This window comes from Pseudorasbora parva, chromosome 15 (genome assembly GCF_024679245.1).
Source record: "Pseudorasbora parva isolate DD20220531a chromosome 15, ASM2467924v1, whole genome shotgun sequence".
Taxonomy (NCBI): Eukaryota; Metazoa; Chordata; class Actinopteri; order Cypriniformes; family Gobionidae; genus Pseudorasbora; species Pseudorasbora parva.
In genome coordinates this window covers 41,454,610-41,474,282 of record NC_090186.1, presented here as the reverse complement: position 1 = coordinate 41,474,282, position 19,673 = coordinate 41,454,610, and the positions used below count along the sequence as shown (strand labels likewise).

General features: G+C 39.8%; 1 protein-coding gene across 1 annotated transcript; it reads right to left on the bottom strand.

The window, feature by feature from the left end:
* Positions 1-1,873: 1,873 nt before the first annotated feature.
* Positions 1,874-19,125, bottom strand: LOC137041060 (protein FAM200A-like). Its single transcript, XM_067416985.1, has 3 exons — positions 17,607-19,125; positions 17,174-17,439; positions 1,874-2,410 (listed from the first exon to the last, which is right to left on the bottom strand). The coding sequence occupies exons 1-3, from the start codon at positions 19,123-19,125 to the stop codon at positions 1,874-1,876; spliced, it is 2,322 nt and encodes a 773-aa protein (XP_067273086.1).
* Between the last annotated feature and the right edge of the window lie 548 nt (positions 19,126-19,673).

Below are 19,673 nucleotides of genomic sequence, written 5' to 3'. Positions count from 1 at the left end.
CTCATTGGTTCTCACTGAAGCTCAAACGTGCTGCGTAACACGAGAATGAACCTCATTGGTTCTCTGTTCTGTATACCATAACTGATGTGTGAGTTGATGAATGTTTATATGTGAATAAAAGCCTACATTTTTTCGGACCAGACAATGTGGCTGACGAATAACTGGCTCAGAAGGATGGGCTCAGAATCCTCTACCTTTTCCTCCAGACTGTGGATGCGGGACAAAGCGTCCGCCTTAAAAGAAGAAGGCACATGGATGGAGTCTGCTGAGATTCTGCTGAGATTCTTCTGCTGCGAGAGCACCGCAGAGGCGGGAGATCAGGTTAGGGATGAACAAGGAGGGGAGCAGTGTTGAAGGTGGTTTTCAGGGCCTCGAAGGCTTGGGTGGCTACGGCGGTCCAGGACAGAGACTGGCTGATTTTGGAGGAGATGAGTGAGGAGACTGGCGATTGAGCTGTAGTTCTGGATGAAGTGCCAATAGAAATTGGTGAAACCCGGGAATCTTTGGAGCTGTTTTTGATGTTAGGTGGAATGGGCCAGGACTGAATGGCCTCCACCTTCCTCTCCTCCATCCGGATGCCACTATGATCGATGATGTAGCCGAGAAACTGCACTGAGGGCTGGTGGAAGGAGCACTTCTCAGCTTTTAGAAAGAGATGGAAGCTCCTCAGGCATTGGAGGACCTCCGCAATGTTACGGCAATGGTCGGCCAGGCTCCGGGAGTAGATCAAGATGTCATCGATATAGACCAGAACGAACTTGTTGAGAAACTCCTGAAGCACCTCATGGATGAAATCCTGGAATACGGAGCCAATCTATATGTCCTGATGAAATATTCGTAGTGGCCTGTTGGTGTCACAGCGGTCTTCCATCCATTCTCCTCACATATCCGGATGAGGTTTTACATGCTGTGGAGGTCCAGCTTTGTGAACAAAGTGGCACCACGGATATGTTCCAGTGCAGCAGGGACGAGAGGAAGAGGATAACAGAATTTGACAGTTATGTTGTTGAGTGCTCTGTAATCTATGCAGGACCGCAAGCCTCCGTCCTTCTTCACCACGAAGAAAGAGTTGAAAGCAGCAGAGGAAGTAGACGGACGTATGTAACCCTGGTCGAGCTCCTCCTGGATCCTCACCATGGGCTTCTCCTCTGGGTGTGAGTGTGGGTAGATTTTCCCACGGGCACTGACTCATCTGGCAGCAGATCTATGGTGCAGTCCCATGGCTGTTGTGGAGGCACGTGTGGGGCAGAAAACGGAGCTGGGTGTAACAGGCTGGGATGTCCACAGAGCGCTTCTCTAACGGGCTCTCAATCAACGTGGAGCAGGCAGATAGGTTCGTAGGAAGGGGTAAGACTGGGACAGGAAGTACAGAGAAACAGTTCGGGAAGCAGCCGTTGCCCCACTTCAGGATTTCTCCAGTCCTCCAGGAGATGAGTCCTCCATGTGCTGCTCCAAACACGTGCGCCCTAAAATGATGTCAGCGGTGGACTCCTCCACAACCAGTAGATATTGTTGGTCCTCATGGAGAAGTACTACTCTGAGCTGCAGAGGGCCCACGGATTAGCAGTTTCCCAGTTATCGAGTGGACTTGGTAGACTGACGGGGTACCTGTCGTCCTGAGATTGCAGAGGGTGCCCGAGATAAAGTTGCCGGCTGACCAAGAAGCGAGGAGGGTGACAACTGTAAGAGACACACCGGAAGCAGTAATGCTTCCGGTGCTATTACAATGGTAGTAAAGGGTGTCATCTGGTTAAGAGACAGGATGATAGCACTCACCACTGGACGAGGAGAGCGGTCTGGGCATTCAGTGATATAATGCCCGGGGGTGTACCACAATATAGACACAGATTACGGGATCAGCCGCCTCTGCCGCTCAGCTCTGGACAGTCTGCCCTTGACGGTATGTGGTCAGACGCGATCGTTTGTTCCACCCACTAGAAGCTGCCTGACTGCGAAACTGGAGAGCATACTCATTAATAGACTTCGTGCCTTTCTTTAAATGATAAAGTTGCTTACGAACTGCTGAATCCCACGAGGGTTCTCCAAAGACCTCTTGAAAGTGAGTGGTGAAACTGGCAAGAGAGTGGGTTAGCGGATTATCCTGTGACCACAATGGTTCTTCCCACCGGAGGGCCTTGTCAGAGAGTAGGGATATGAAGGAAGTCATCTTGGATAGCTTAGGTTGCATCTCCAGGACCAGTAAGCATTGGAGAAGGAAGGGCACCGGTTTGGCCATGGGACTGGCATTCGCCAGAGGCAAAGGAGATGTGATGTCCGTGGTGGAAATGCTCGCTGGGGATGGTGATGGTGTGGGAGGAATGCTGGTAAACGTGCGTCGGAGTGCGTCAACCAATCCCTGGAATGGATCCAGGGTGCTCATGCTGGGAGTGTGTGGTGTTGGTCCGGTCTTCTGTTAAGGGACAGATACAAGGAGAACAGATGAAGGTAATGAGACTGTTTATTGAAAGCCAGTGAGTGGAGTGGATCAGGTGAGCAGTGAAGTAGCAGATAAGCAGGGTAATGCAGCAGATAACCGATGGGTAATACTCAATGCCTTTGCAGGAGAACCATGAGGAGGAACGCTGGAGCCCGGGAGATGATGGAGACAGGAGATGAGGACAATGAACATGATTTTTTATTTATTTATTTCACACTGATAACACAAAAGATCTTAACCTGGCAGCGAGATATTTCCACAGAGTTCAGCTTCTGACGCGCTGATCTCTATGAACATGAGTGAGCCTATGGCTTATGCCGCCTTCACGTGCTATCGGAAATTTGATAATTCCCACTCTGAAGTTGTGATTACGAGCTCATCCCATTCAAATTGTGAAATGTGAGGGCGTTCATGTGCAATTTTTACCTAGAAAAATATTATTATTTATTACCTAAAGCTATATTTACGATAATTCCGAGAGCATGTGAATGCAGAATTAAGGCAGGCATACACAGTGCGATTTTTGCTGTCATACGAACTCGCAGACATTTGTTTTCTCTCGGGAGAAATCGCGTGGACATCATGGATGCTCTTATGTTTGTGGCTCACAGCGTGTGAGAGGAAATGCGAAACAAGCCGAGCATGTTAGGAGCACCTCCCGACCTTACGCTAATCACATTTTAAAAATTTGTGGAGTCAACCTGATTTTCACCAGCGTATGGCTGTCCCATATTGCAAAATCATGCAAAACCACGTCACATAGGCTTGGTCTATGAGTATTATTAGGCTATAGCTCAGTGGCTGCAATAGCGTGCGTACACACACACACACACACACACACACACACACACACACACACACACACACACACACTCGTTCTCTCTCTCTCTCTCTCTCTCTCTCTTTCTCTCTCTCTCTCTCTCTCTCTCTCTCTCTCTCTCTCTCTCTCTCTCACACACATGCCCTCTCTCTCCCTCTGGTTGTTTCGGTTGAAAGGAATGGCTACTGTTCTCTGCTTTTCAACAAATAATTTGCACACATTTTTTCTTTATTTTTTGTATTAGAAGCTATCAGCAACATTGAAAGCTCCAGTCTCTGTGTTAAACGCAAAAGCTCGTGTGATCGCCGCCGGCTCGCCATGCAGTGCAGTGCAGTCGTGTCGTGTCGTGTACCAGCTGATGCGATGCAATTATCAAATTAACTGACTCATAGCATCTGCAATATCTCAGGACCTCCCGAGTGTCCGTATTCTCACAGTGTCCACCCGCCTTTAAGTGCAGGCAATGATGAGGTGATGGTGAGCTGCAGGTGAGGGTGGTGTCTGGGAATCGGTGAAGCCTGGCGCGCTTGTGAAAATAAACAGCAATATCCTGAAATATTGTTACAACACTCTTCAGTGTCACATGGTGCTTCGGGGACCATTCTAATATGCTGATTTGCTGCTAAAGAAACATTTCTGATTATTATCAATGTTGAAAACATTTGTGCTGCTTCATATTTTTTTTGTGGGAACCATGATAAAATATTTTATTTTTTTATTTCATTCTTTAATGAACAGAAAGTACAAAAGCAGTTATTTGAAATACATTTATAATACTAAAAAATATTTCTGTCACTTATGGTTGAAATTGTACCACTTGCTATTAAAAAAAAAAGACATTTTTGAATGAATTAATCTATTCACATCAATTGCATTAAACTGACTTAAAAATAAGTTGAATCTTGTATAACTTATACAAAAAGTTGAACATTTCTTAACTTATTTGGCCTTAATTTGAACATAGGTTGTCAAAACTGATCGATCTTTTTTTCTTTTCTTTTCTGTAAAAGTAAATATAATCCATTTAGTAATATCTATAACACTAGCTCCGTGAAATCTTAAATATTGCATTGGATAGTTTTTTATTATACACCTCCTGTAGCATATTTTCATTTCTGTAGCATCATTCTCAAAACCTTGATTACAATAATGTTATAAATAATATCGACTGAACTATTAATCCCCAGAACGCTATTTCAGAAATTGTATCTTGTAAAAAGACGATCTATCTTGCAACAAAAGTCAATAGTTGCTTCAATCTCGTCCAAAAGAGAACTGGCTGGCTGCTCAGGGTTACTCTTAGAGGTCACTGAAAATAACAAACTGAAAGAGGACAATATATCACAAAAGGTTTCCCCTCACTGTGAGTGAAAGCGGAGGGGTTTGATTAACAGTGAAGGGCAGAAGGTCACAGAGGTCAGGAATAAACGGCTTTGGCATCAGTTTTGTGATTCAGGAGCACCTGAAGGTCAAGCTCTTTCTAAAAGAATCTCATATGAAGGATGAAGGACAAAAATATTTCAGCTTAGTTCAGTGTATTTATGAGCATTCAGAAACTGGTGCGAGCCTTATTTACATGGGCATTCCTTTTTCCTTTTTTGGAAGCATAAAAAATGAAGAAAGAGAAAATAGGCCTATCTATTTAGGTCATATTATTGCAATTTAAATAGAATTTACAGATAAACGCTCAGATCAAATTAAACTCATTAGTCTTATACATTTGGCTTTCATTATAAATTTAATAGCATTACTTCTAAAAATAGACATTTTCAAAAGAGCAAAGTTAATAGTGACCACTAGGAGGCAATATAGTTCCACCAAAAAAGTATGAAAATTCTTTTTTAGTAAAACTGAATATAAAATCAAATCAAATAATTTAATAATTATAAATATTATTCATTATTATTTAATACATTTTTATAATGTATAAAATAAATATAAATGTAAAAATATATTATAACATATATAAATAATATATTTGAATTATAGTGTATAAAAATACAAAATAATATCAATGTAAAACAACAAAAGCAATCAACAATATTATTTAAATTACATAATTATGATTAGTATTTTGCATTAATTATGATTTGTAAACAATAAAAAGACAATTTGCACATGAAAAAAATACAATATGTAGAGATTCAGAATTATAAATATATTTAAAAACAAATTTAAGTCACCTGACCTATGTAAGGCCCTAATTATGATTTGTAAAATACTAAATAATGAAAAGTTTGTCTATAGTAATTAAGTAATTGGTAATTGGAAGTTACACAGACACTGAATAAGCACCTTTTGCATATTTGATTCCTTCTGGAGCATCAGTAATTGTTTCAACCTTTTTTAATAGTTGTGTCTGAGTCCATCAGTTTTCCTCAATTCCTCAATCATAGAGTCACTGCTGGAGAGGGTTCAAATATGCAAAGGATGCTGGAAAACTACAAGAATCTGCAGGAGTTTGAGTTTTTCTAAAGAACACTGGGCAGTTTAACTGCTCAGGAAAAACAAGAGACTCATGAATAACCACAAAACAAAAAAACGGCATACATTTTTGAACGGGGTCATTATTACATATAGTCAGCTATTATGTCTCATGTGTAAACATCTTATTCAGGACAGGACACACACACACACACACACACACACACACACACACACACACACACACACACACACACACACACACACACACACACACACACACACACACACACACACACACACACACACACACATAGTTGAATGTGCTGGATTGTTATGCTGTATCTGAAAGTTTCGTTTTATTTGTGTGTGTGTTTCCTTTCGATGTGAAGGTGGACTGAGTTAATGAGTATTAAATACTTTCCAGACACTTCTCTCAGCAGCATCTCTGATTCTCATGATCCTCATCTTCAATCTCAACAAATCATGTCTACATCGAATGCAATCAAAAGTGTGGCCACGTCTTCACAAATCCAACGGAAATCCACGTTATCTCAGCCAAATGTTTGAATAATTGACACCTTAATGAAGCTAAATTAATTTGCCCCTAATGACCCTGCGCCTAACCAGAAGCACACTTGACACGCTCCTCAAATTCACAGCACAGGAAATCTGTGCGTTTCGGCCCGTTTTGCTGGAATACAAGTGTTTGTGGGTTTTAGAGGGATTTCAGGTTTGATGAGATGGAAACAATGAAGGAGAGGCTCTTCAGCAAATGATGATGAATTCTGTGTTTTTAAAGCAGGCAGAGATCAGCGCGTCAGAAGCTGAACTCTGTGGAAACATCTCGCTGTCGGGTTAAGATCTTTTGTGTTATCAGCGTGAAATAAATAAATAAAAAATCCATCACATAAAGGATCATTCAGTCTAATCCTGTGTGTTTTATTCAAGTAGTGTTATGCTGAACTGAAACCACGCATATCCATTCAAGCACTCTGTATCCAGCCTGTTTATTATTCAAATTAGTATCAGCTTTATTGTTGTTCTTATTTTAATCGTTGAGGTTAACTGACTGAAACGGTGGTTTAGAAGCTTCATTGGATCTTATAAAATATGCTTTCATTGGACAAATGTTTCTGTATTTGGTTGTGTTGTGAGTATTTGCAGTGTGTTTCTGTATTTGGTTGTGTTGTGAGTATTTGCAGTGTTTCTGTATTTGGTTGTGTTGTGAGTATTTGCAGTGTGTTTCTGTATTTGGCTGTGTTGTGAGTATTTGCAGTGTGTTTCTGTATTTGGTTGTGTTGTGAGTATTTGCAGTGTTTCTGTATTTGGTTGTGTTGTGAGTATTTGCAGAGCGTTTCTGTATTTGGTTGTGTTGTGAGTATTTGCAGTGTTTCTGTATTTGGTTGTGTTGTGAGTATTTGCAGTGTGTTTCTGTATTTGGTTGTGTTGTTAGTATTTGCAGTGTGTTTCTGTATTTGGTTGTGTTGTGAGTATATGCAGTGTGTTTCTGTATTCGGTTGAGTTGTGAGTATTTGCAGAGCGTTTCTGTATTTGGCTGTGTTGTGAGTATTTGCAGTGTTTCTGTATTTGGCTGTGTTGTGAGTATTTGCAGTGTTTCTGTATTTGGCTGTGTTGTGAGTATTTGCAGTGTTTCTGTATTTGGTTGTGTTTGCAGTGTTTGCAGTGTGTTTCTGTATTTGGTTGTGTTGTGAGTGTTTGCAGTGTGTTTCTGTATTTGGCTGTGTTGTGAGTATTTGCAGAGCGTTTCTGTATTTGGCTGTGTTGTGAGTATTTGCAGTGTTTCTGTATTTGGTTGTGTTGTGAGTGTTTGCAGTGTGTTTCTGTATTTGGCTGTGTTGTGAGTATCTGCAGTTTGTTTCTGTATTTGGTTGTGTTGTGAATATTTGCAGAGTGTTTCTGTATTTGGTTGTGTTGTGAATATTTGCAGAGTGTTTCTGTATTTGGTTGTGTTGTGAATATTTACAGTGTGTTTCTGTATTTGGTTGTGTTGTGAATATTTACAGTGTGTTTCTGTATTTGGTTGTGTTGTGAATATTTACAGTGTGTTTCTGTATTTGGTTGTGTTGTGAGTATTTGCAGAGTGTTTCTGTATTTGGTTGTGTTGTGAATATTTGCAGTGTGTTTCTGTATTTGGCTGTTTTGTGAGTATTTGCAGTGTTTCTGTATTTGGTTGTGTTGTGAGTATTTGCAGAGCGTTTCTGTATTTGGCTGTGTTGTGAGTATTTGCAGTGTTTCTGTATTTGGTTGGGTTGAGAGTATTTGCAGTGTTTCTGTATTTGGTTGTGTTGTGAGTATTTGCAGTGTTTCTGTATTTGGCTGTGTTGTGAGTATTTGCAGTGTGTTTCTGTATCTGGTTGAGTTGTGAGTATTTGCAGAGCGTTTCTGTATTTGGCTGTGTTGTGAGTATTTGCAGTGTGTTTCTGTATTTGGTTGAGTTGTGAGTATTTGCAGTGTTTCTGTATTTGGTTGTGTTGTGAGTATTTGCAGTGTTTCTGTATTTGGCTGTGTTGTGGGTATTTGCAGTGTTTCTGTATTTGGTTGTGTTGTGAGTATTTGCAGTGTGTTTCTGTATTTGGTTGTGTTGTGAGTATTTGCAGTGTGTTTCTGTATTTGGTTGTGTTGTGAGTTTCTGCAGTGTGTTTCTGTATTCGGTTGAGTTGTGAGTATTTGCAGAGCGTTTCTGTATTTGGCTGTGTTGTGAGTATTTGCAGTGTTTCTGTATTTGGCTGTGTTGTGAGTATTTGCAGTGTTTCTGTATTTGGTTGTGTTGTGAGTATTTGCAGAGCGTTTCTGTATTTGGTTGTGTTGTGAGTATTTGCAGAGCGTTTCTGTATTTGGTTGTGTTGTGAGTATTTGCAGTGTTTCTGTATTTGGTTGTGTTGTGAGTATTTGCAGTGTGTTTCTGTATTTGGTTGTGTTGTTAGTATTTGCAGTGTGTTTCTGTATTTGGTTGTGTTGTGAGTATATGCAGTGTGTTTCTGTATTCGGTTGAGTTGTGAGTATTTGCAGAGCGTTTCTGTATTTGGCTGTGTTGTGAGTATTTGCAGTGTTTCTGTATTTGGCTGTGTTGTGAGTATTTGCAGTGTTTCTGTATTTGGCTGTGTTGTGAGTATTTGCAGTGTTTCTGTATTTGGTTGTGTTTGCAGTGTTTGCAGTGTGTTTCTGTATTTGGTTGTGTTGTGAGTGTTTGCAGTGTGTTTCTGTATTTGGCTGTGTTGTGAGTATTTGCAGAGCGTTTCTGTATTTGGCTGTGTTGTGAGTATTTGCAGTGTTTCTGTATTTGGTTGTGTTGTGAGTGTTTGCAGTGTGTTTCTGTATTTGGCTGTGTTGTGAGTATCTGCAGTTTGTTTCTGTATTTGGTTGTGTTGTGAATATTTGCAGAGTGTTTCTGTATTTGGTTGTGTTGTGAATATTTGCAGAGTGTTTCTGTATTTGGTTGTGTTGTGAATATTTACAGTGTGTTTCTGTATTTGGTTGTGTTGTGAATATTTACAGTGTGTTTCTGTATTTGGTTGTGTTGTGAATATTTACAGTGTGTTTCTGTATTTGGTTGTGTTGTGAGTATTTGCAGAGTGTTTCTGTATTTGGTTGTGTTGTGAATATTTGCAGTGTGTTTCTGTATTTGGCTGTTTTGTGAGTATTTGCAGTGTTTCTGTATTTGGTTGTGTTGTGAGTATTTGCAGAGCGTTTCTGTATTTGGCTGTGTTGTGAGTATTTGCAGTGTTTCTGTATTTGGTTGGGTTGAGAGTATTTGCAGTGTTTCTGTATTTGGTTGTGTTGTGAGTATTTGCAGTGTTTCTGTATTTGGTTGTGTTGTGAGTATTTGCAGTGTGTTTCTGTATCTGGTTGAGTTGTGAGTATTTGCAGAGCGTTTCTGTATTTGGCTGTGTTGTGAGTATTTGCAGTGTGTTTCTGTATTTGGTTGAGTTGTGAGTATTTGCAGTGTTTCTGGATTTGGTTGTGTTGTGAGTATTTGCAGTGTTTCTGTATTTGGCTGTGTTGTGAGTATTTGCAGTGTTTCTGTATTTGGTTGTGTTGTGAGTATTTGCAGTGTGTTTCTGTATTTGGTTGTGTTGTGAGTTTCTGCAGTGTGTTTCTGTATTCGGTTGAGTTGTGAGTATTTGCAGAGCGTTTCTGTATTTGGCTGTGTTGTGAGTATTTGCAGTGTTTCTGTATTTGGCTGTGTTGTGAGTATTTGCAGTGTTTCTGTATTTGGCTGTGTTGTGAGTATTTGCAGTGTTTCTGTATTTGGTTGTGTTTGCAGTGTTTGCAGTGTGTTTCTGTATTTGGTTGTGTTGTGAGTGTTTGCAGTGTGTTTCTGTATTTGGCTGTGTTGTGAGTATTTGCAGAGCGTTTCTGTATTTGGCTGTGTTGTGAGTATTTGCAGTGTTTCTGTATTTGGTTGTGTTGTGAGTGTTTGCAGTGTGTTTCTGTATTTGGCTGTGTTGTGAGTATCTGCAGTTTGTTTCTGTATTTGGTTGTGTTGTGAATATTTGCAGAGTGTTTCTGTATTTGGTTGTGTTGTGAATATTTGCAGAGTGTTTCTGTATTTGGTTGTGTTGTGAATATTTACAGTGTGTTTCTGTATTTGGTTGTGTTGTGAATATTTACAGTGTGTTTCTGTATTTGGTTGTGTTGTGAATATTTACAGTGTGTTTCTGTATTTGGTTGTGTTGTGAGTATTTACAGAGTGTTTCTGTATTTGGTTGTGTTGTGAATATTTGCAGTGTGTTTCTGTATTTGGCTGTTTTGTGAGTATTTGCAGTGTTTCTGTATTTGGTTGTGTTGTGAGTATTTGCAGAGCGTTTCTGTATTTGGCTGTGTTGTGAGTATTTGCAGTGTTTCTGTATTTGGTTGGGTTGAGAGTATTTGCAGTGTTTCTGTATTTGGTTGTGTTGTGAGTATTTGCAGTGTTTCTGTATTTGGTTGTGTTGTGAGTATTTGCAGAGCGTTTCTGTATTTGGTTGAGTTGTGAGTATTTGCAGAGCGTTTCTGTATTTGGCTGTGTTGTGAGTATTTGCAGTGTGTTTCTGTATTTGGTTGAGTTGTGAGTATTTGCAGTGTTTCTGTATTTGGTTGTGTTGTGAGTATTTGCAGTGTTTCTGTATTTGGCTGTGTTGTGAGTATTTGCAGTGTTTCTGTATTTGGTTGTGTTGTGAGTATTTGCAGTGTGTTTCTGTATTTGGTTGTGTTGTGAGTATTTGCAGTGTGTTTCTGTATTTGGTTGTGTTGTGAGTTTCTGCAGTGTGTTTCTGTATTCGGTTGAGTTGTGAGTATTTGCAGAGCGTTTCTGTATTTGGCTGTGTTGTGAGTATTTGCAGTGTTTCTGTATTTGGCTGTGTTGTGAGTATTTGCAGTGTTTCTGTATTTGGCTGTGTTGTGAGTATTTGCAGTGTTTCTGTATTTGGTTGTGTTTGCAGTGTTTGCAGTGTGTTTCTGTATTTGGTTGTGTTGTGAGTGTTTGCAGTGTGTTTCTGTATTTGGCTGTGTTGTGAGTATTTGCAGAGCGTTTCTGTATTTGGCTGTGTTGTGAGTATTTGCAGTGTTTCTGTATTTGGTTGTGTTGTGAGTGTTTGCAGTGTGTTTCTGTATTTGGCTGTGTTGTGAGTATCTGCAGTTTGTTTCTGTATTTGGTTGTGTTGTGAATATTTGCAGAGTGTTTCTGTATTTGGTTGTGTTGTGAATATTTGCAGAGTGTTTCTGTATTTGGTTGTGTTGTGAATATTTACAGTGTGTTTCTGTATTTGGTTGTGTTGTGAATATTTACAGTGTGTTTCTGTATTTGGTTGTGTTGTGAGTATTTGCAGAGTGTTTCTGTATTTGGTTGTGTTGTGAATATTTGCAGTGTGTTTCTGTATTTGGCTGTGTTGTGAGTATTTGCAGTGTTTCTGTATTTGGTTGTGTTGTGAGTATTTGCAGAGCGTTTCTGTATTTGGCTGTGTTGTGAGTATTTGCAGTGTGTTTCTGTATTTGGTTGGGTTGAGAGTATTTGCAGTGTTTCTGTATTTGGTTGTGTTGTGAGTATTTGCAGTGTTTCTGTATTTGATTGTGTTGTGAGTATTTGCAGAGCGTTTCTGTATTTGGTTGAGTTGTGAGTATTTGCAGAGCGTTTCTGTATTTGGCTGTGTTGTGAGTATTTGCAGTGTGTTTCTGTATTTGGTTGAGTTGTGAGTATTTGCAGTGTGTTTCTGTATTTGGTTGTGTTGTGAGTATTTGCAGTGTGTTTCTGTATTTGGTTGAGTTGTGAGTATTTGCAGTGTGTTACTGTATTTGGTTGAGTTGTGAGTATTTGCAGAGCGTTTCTGTATTTGGCTGTGTTGTGAGTATTTGCAGAGCGTTTCTGTATTTGGTTGAGTTGTGAGTATTTGCAGAGCGTTTCTGTATTTGGCTGTGTTGTGAGTATTTGCAGTGTTTCTGTATTTGGTTGTGTTGTGAGTATCTGCAGTGTGTTTCTGTATTTGGCTGTGTTGTGAGTATTTGCAGTGTTTCTGTATTTGGTTGTGTTGTGAGTATCTGCAGTGTGTTTCTGTATTTGGCTGTGTTGTGAGTATTTGCAGAGTGTTTCTGTATTTGGTTGTGTTGTGAATATTTGCAGTGTGTTTCTGTATTTGGTTGTCCTGTGAGTATTTGCAGAGCGTTTCTGTATTTGGCTGTGTTGTGAGTATTTGCAGTGTGTTTCAGTATTTGGTTGTGTTGTGAGTATTTACAGTGTTTCTGTATTTGGTTGTGTTGTGAGCAGGGTGCGAACTAAGGGGGAGCTAGGGGGAGCTCGGCTCCCCTAAATAAGACATGGGCTCCCCTGAAAACGTGATTTGAGAAATTTTGGGGGGTCTCAAAAATATTGACACCGTGTTATTTTGAGGTGCAATTTCAGTTTTCTGTAATGTGATCATCGTGGATTATTATATGTAAAATTGCTAAAAATATATAATTAATTCATGCATGACGGCAATTTAAATCTAATTCACTTTCATAAAGATAACTATACATGCTGTTCTTGTCATGACCATCAAGGTGTGGTGGCGCTGCGGTGCAAATTCCACTCATGTTTAGTACATGTCAACGCAAAGATTCGTAGAAAAAACTAAAACGAATATCCACTTCTTGATCTTGGATTTCTGGAAGAACAGCAAAGGAAGCTGACCCCAGGCCTCTGTGGTCGATTCTGTGATAAGGCATGTTATTCCCAATTATGTGTTGTGGCTGGGTTGATATAGGTCTGCGCGACTATCGATGTCCTAATAAGACTAACGTTAATTAAATGGAGGAATTATGGTATTCTTCTGTATGACGAGTAACTTCAACCGTTCATGTGAACTCAAAGACAGCCGGATGCTTTGTTTATAGACTATTTGTGGGCTTTTTGACCTATCAATTCTTGTTTTTTCTTCCTTCATTAAAATCAAAGATGTTCTTTAATGATTGTAAATTGTATATTAAGAGTCTCCGCAACGCATTAAGCAATAGATTGACCCGTTCACCAGTGTGTGAAGGAATATACACGTCCTCTCTTCCACGCGCACAACCCCCCCCCCCCCCCCCCCCCCACACACACACACACACACACACACCCACACCCGAAAAGTGGGCTCCCCCAAAGGCCACGATATAGTTCGAACACTGGTTGTGAGTATTTGCAGTGTGTTTCTGTATTTGGTTGTGTTGTGAGTATTTGCAGTGTTTCTGTATTTGGCTGTGTTGTGAGTATTTGCAGTGTTTCTGTATTTGGCTGTGTTGTGAGTATTTGCAGCGTTTCTGTATTTGGTTGTGTTGTGAGTGTTTGCAGTGTTTCTGTATTTGGCTGTGTTGTGAGTATTTGCAGTGTTTCTGTATTTGGTTGTGTTGTGAGTATTTGCAGAGCGTTTCTGTATTTGGCTGTGTTGTGAGTATTTGCAGTGTGTTTCTGTATTTGGCTGTGTTGTGAGTATTTGCAGTGTGTTTCTGTATTTGGTTGTGTTGTGAACATTTGCAGTGTGTTTCCGTATTTGGTTGTGTTGTGAGTATTTGCAGCATATGTGTTATTAAACTACTGCATGTGTTGTTAACATTTTTTTAACAACATGAAGGTGAATAAATGACATAAATGGCATTTTTGGTAAGAGAGCGAGAGATTCTGCCTCCAGGTTTAAGGTGAGCTAAAGCCTCTCATAAAGATGCAGCTGTCCCTCATTTGAGATTCTCAGGCCTAAAAAGACATCCATGCTGTAACCTCCAGGTGTCCGTGGGTCTTTCAGCTCTCAGAGTGCTCTGTGAAACCCAGCGCTACAGATGGAGACAAGATAAGAAACACACTCATTGAGGGGGAGGGCTCATAAAGGAGAGACGGAGAATGAGTGGCACATGAAAAAGACAAGTGACGTGATGAATCAATGCAATGAGCCGCTGCACACAAAACAAAACACGAGACACTGTGTGCCATTTATGTTCAACGAGATATTCACACGCTCTCTCTCACACACACACAGGCTCCTGTGTACATTTAAACTCAGAGCACTTCTAATGAATGCACACCTTTTGAAAGCACAACTTGTGCAATAGTCGTATATATATATATATATATATATATATATATATATATATATATATATATATATATATATATATATATATATATATATATATATATATATATATATATATATATATATAAACACACACACACACACACACACACACACACACACACGTCTTTAGTGGTTGCTAAAACATTTCTTGAAGGTTAGGTGGACACTAGGGTGCTAGGTGGTTACTGGGGTGTTCTGGGTGGTTATTAAAATGTTGCTGGAAGGTTGCTAGTTGGTTACTCGTGTGTTTTGTGAGGTTGCTAGAACAGTGCTAGAAGGTTACTATAGGTGCTTAGACTGCTGTAGGGAGTTTTGGGTGTTTTTGGAATATTGCTCAGTGGTTACTAGGATGTCTTGATTAGTTTCATACTGGTTCAAATGTGTCAGCCCAAATGATCTATGATGAGATGCATATGTCGTGTTAGTGGTTTGTCCAAATGACTAAAATAAATAAGAGGAAATATCTCCAGTTAGAGTTTATTTATGATGTGATGAATAGATCAGAGCAGAAATTAGTACACCTGATAATTTTGGCCATAACATAGCATGAGGCAGGAGTTTTTACACTGTCCATATGGCCATCATCACCACGACCACACTTTACATGAGTACATAGATGAAGTACAGTCAGAGCTCCATGAGCTTGCTAACCATTGAATTATTAATCATGACAACTAAGAAAATTACTGCCTTCCCTTCTGAGTGCAACGCTCATAATCCATTCAACAAATGATGCATAAAACCAATTATACCAAAAAAAATGTTTTTTGATCATCCATTATTACACTTGGATTTGTCACAATACAGAAGTTTTATTTGTTCAATTGATTAATTACACTCTAAAAAATGCTGGGTTAAAAACAACCCAAGTTGGGTTGAAAATGCACCAACCCAACAATTGGGTTGTTTTAACCCAATGTTTGAGTTGTTCTTACCCAGCAATTGGGTTGTCTTAAGCAACATTTAACCCAACCACTGGGTTAAAACAACTCAACCACTGGGTTAAAACAACTCAATTGTTGGGTTAGTGCATTTTCAAGCCAACTTGAGTTGTTTTTAACCCAGCATTTTTTAGAGTGTATGATCTTTGATTATAACATGTATTTAAATATATAAAATAAATAGAAAACACATTTTGGAGAAATAAAATGGAATTTATAGCTGTAGTTGACCTGACTTTATAACTGGAAGCACTGTTCTCTAAACAAGAGAAATCATATATTGAGTAGCTGGAAATATTTGGGTTTCAGGTCTTAAAACTTGAATCAAAAATGTTTTGTTTTATCTTGTACTGCTGCTTTAAAGAACCAATACACAGATATGAAGAAACTCAAACAAACATGAAGAACCACAAGCCAGAGTTCAGCTCAAGAACCAAAAACTGCTTCTTGATCGGAGGTTCTTTGCTCGACCTCTATTTGCTGCAAAGGTTCACAGAAAACCTTCACTCTTAAAAATAAAGCTTCTTTATCAGCATTGTAGTTTCCATGAAGGACCTTTAACATCCACTGAGTTCTTTGATTATTAAAATGTAAATTACGCTATACGAAAAAATGGTTCTATTAAGAACTGTTCACTGAAAGGTTCTTTGAGGATTTTTATATATATGGCTTTAAAATGTTACATGCAAGATTATATATTTCGTATAAAAGGTGGTTTATAATTGTATTGTCTAAAGCCATATTCCACCCTCTTAGAACCTTTATTTCTGTATTTTGTAATTGCTTTCATGACATCTAGCTCCTTTATATATATTTAATATCTTAATATTGCCCTAAGAGCAGTTCGAATTATTTTCTTTGGTTCAGCCTTCATCTGTCACTGCAGGCTGAACTGACACTTTCTTTCTTATTTAAAAACAGGCAAGACGTGATCCTCTAATAAAGACAAACTAGCACTTCCACCCGACAGCACGACAACTAAACAGCTTGCTGCAACAATGCCAATTACATTTCCCTGTTTGAGCAGGAATGCCGTCCCGGGTTACTCTAATAGATGTTTAGTTAAACCCTCATTTACTGGTCCTGACCTTTTCAAAGTCTCTCTCAACAATAGGAAACTCTTAAAGATTCAGTCATGACCTCCGCAGAGGAGCGACTTCTGATTGGCTCAAACAGATGGCCAAACATTTGCTGATAAATGAATGCCAAAGGTTTAAAGCTGCACTATGTAGCATTTTTGCAGTAAAATGTCCAAAAAACACTAGACTAGTGTTATTATTTTTTTCAATTGAGTAATTACAATATCCCAAACACAAACAGCTCCTCAACACTCGGCCCTGCTCTGCTTCATACTACAGTAACGTTAATAACCGCATGCATCAACACTATTTCTGCCAGAGTCCTATCCCGATTCTTTTCCACCGGCTGTGAGGTGAAGACCACGTGTCCAAGATGCTGCGCTCAAAATTTGTGTCAAACTACGCCTTTGTTTTGAATAGGCGACCTCTAGCAGATGGAGAAGTTGCAAACTGCACCTTCAAGTTAGATCAGTGGTTCTCAAACTTTTTTGGTCATTCCCCACTTTAGACAAGGGGGAATTTTAAAGCCCCACCTACCCCCATCGCCCCAAAACAATGCTAATGAAATGCGCAACAAGCTTAACATGTTCCAATTTATTGAACTAACAAGTATTATCAGAGTAACAAGTTGTATCTAAAATACAAACTATATACATAAAATAACAGAATGTTCAAAAATAAAGAAAATAAAAGTGCAGCTGTGTCAAATTTTTTACTAATTTCAAAAATAGATAAGATATAAAAGTGCCACTTTGCAATCTGTAAAAAAAAAAAAAAAAAGACAAGAAGAGAAATCCATTCGGCAGGTTATCCCTGCATTAGTGGCTGCAATGGGCCTGTTTTGCATTGCACAATTTCTCAAAGCGGGGTTGCAGGCTTGATACTGCCACTCTCAAGTCATGCTCAATGTTCAGCTGAGATCTGTACTTCGTTTTCAGTGAAGCAACAGCTGAAAACCCCATCTCACAGAGATATGATGTGGCAAAGGGAAGAAGAATGCACACAGCTCTCTGCCCGATGAGTGGATACTCCCTCTCCACTCCAAACCAGAATTCACTTAGATTCTGAGCTTTAAACCTGAGCCTCAGGGTGGAGTCAGATGTCAGATCAATAAACTGGTCCTCCTCAGCAGACCCAAAATCAGCAGGTGCTGCAGACAGAATATAAATAAATAGGCTTACTTTATTTGTCATTGCATAATAAAGACAAAGAAATATGTTTGACAACAGTCTATTCCAGTTAGTAAGTAGCATACCATAAATAAAATGCATGTATAATATATGAGTATAATATTCAATAAAATGTCAAAATACCAACCTGCTGCATTGAATGGATCCATAACCCAGGCATACTGAGCACTGTTGTTCGGGAAGTATTTTTGAAACAATTCTTTGAGGGAAGAGATGTGCTGCTTAATACAAGGGATAACTGTGGTGGCTCCAGAATCAGTGTTTTCAGCAACTTCACTCAGGTTCTCAAAGACATCTATGTTTTGCTGATCGAGGCGCCTGCCCCATACCTCAAGCTTTCGGCTGAATGCATTGATCTTATCTGCCAGGTGAGGTATGTGCTTGTCTTTGCCTTGAAGCTGAAGATTTAATTCATTCAGCTTGCCAAACATATCGCTGAGGTAGGCCAGTTTAAACAGAAATTCTTCATCACTGAACTTGCTTGCAGCCTCATACATACGCTCCTCCTCCAAGAACGTCCGAATCTCTGCCCTGAGCTCAAAGACGCGCGACAGCACTTTGCCGCGGGACAGCCACCTTGCTTCACTGTGAAACAGCACAGATGTGTGATCAGCTCCCATTTCCTCACAAAGTGCGGAGAACAGTCGCGCTTTCAGGGGTCGGGTTTTGATAAAATTTACCACGCTCACTACTTCTGTCAAAACCTCATTTAATTCAGGGCTGAGCTGCCTTGACGCGAGCGCTTCCCTGTGAATGACACAGTGCGTCCAGTGCGCATCTGGCGCAACCCTCTTTATTAGTGCCTGCAGCCCGTTTCTTGACCCTGCCATGGTCTGTGCGCCATCAGAGCAAAAGCCCACACAGTTTTCCCATTTAAGGCCGTGTTCTTTGAGGTAACTGTCCATGATCTTAAACAGCTCATCAGCTGTGGCTCTATTTTTTATGTATTTGCAAAACAGCAAATCCTCGCACAGTGACTCGCCATTCACAAAGCGGACGTACGAGATGAACAAGCAGTCTTTATTGCTGTCAGTAGCTTCGTCCACTTGTAATGCAAAACGACTGTCTTTTAATTTTTCTATGAGTTGTTCCTCAAGATCACTTGAAATGTTGCATATACGTCTTGCAACTGTGTCGTTTGACAGGGGAATAGCTTTTAATTTTGCTGCGCTTGTCTCGTCGAGCATAATTGACACCATGTCTAGCGCAGCGGGGAGAATGAGCTGCTCTGCAATTGTGTGTGGTTTTTTGGATTGTGCAATTCTGTATGCCACTCTATATGACGCCATCTGTGCTTTACTGTTTACTGAGGCTGCTTTTACCATGCGAGTCTCCTGTTGACGGTATTCTTCAAGTTTTCTTTGAAAGAAATCAAGTGGCCTATTGACGTGACTGGGGTGTGTGGTCTCTAGGTGTCGTCTTAATTTGTTGGGTCTCATACTATCTGCTGCTAACGGTTTAAGACACAGAACACACATCGGTCTCTCCTCTGCCCCCACCACCGCTGCCGTGAATCCAAGAGCAAGATACCCATCATCATATTTTCTGTTCGGTTGGCTTTTTGGTTGATTAGGTCCGTCTGGCTTGTGTCTCTCTGCTGGCGCTGGCTCGACAACTTTTGAGGTCCGTGTCACAAATTTATCCATGTTTAGTTATTGTTTTTTTCAAGGCGACTGTTATTTTAGTTTTGTTATTGTTTTTTTTTAGAACATTCCCGCTTAATGTTTCCATGGCGACGCGTCATTTGTCACGTGACACTCCGCAGCCACAATAACAGATCGCCTTAATTTCCTTTTTCCTTTTTTTATTTCAAAATATTCACAAACTTGCTTACCATGTCATCAACTATCTGATATTCCGATTCTCAAAAATTTGTAAGTGAGTGTGTTTGGTCGATTCAAAACCTTCATAAATAATCTTGATATATAACGTGAGATGGGCGCCGCAATGTTTCTTTGCGACGCAGTTCAGAGAATCCTGTCTGCCATCAGTTTCTCCCGAAATACATGCAAGAAAGTGGCCGGTGAACTCAGAGAAGAATAGAGTAAACTTTATAGTTACTTCCACTATGTTTGTCTGATGTGAATAACACACGTCGGCAAATTATATTTGAATAGATTGTTATTGCTGCTTCCACAGACATCAGTGTGTATTACAAACTCCAAATGTATTGTTTCACTAGTGCTTATGTGTA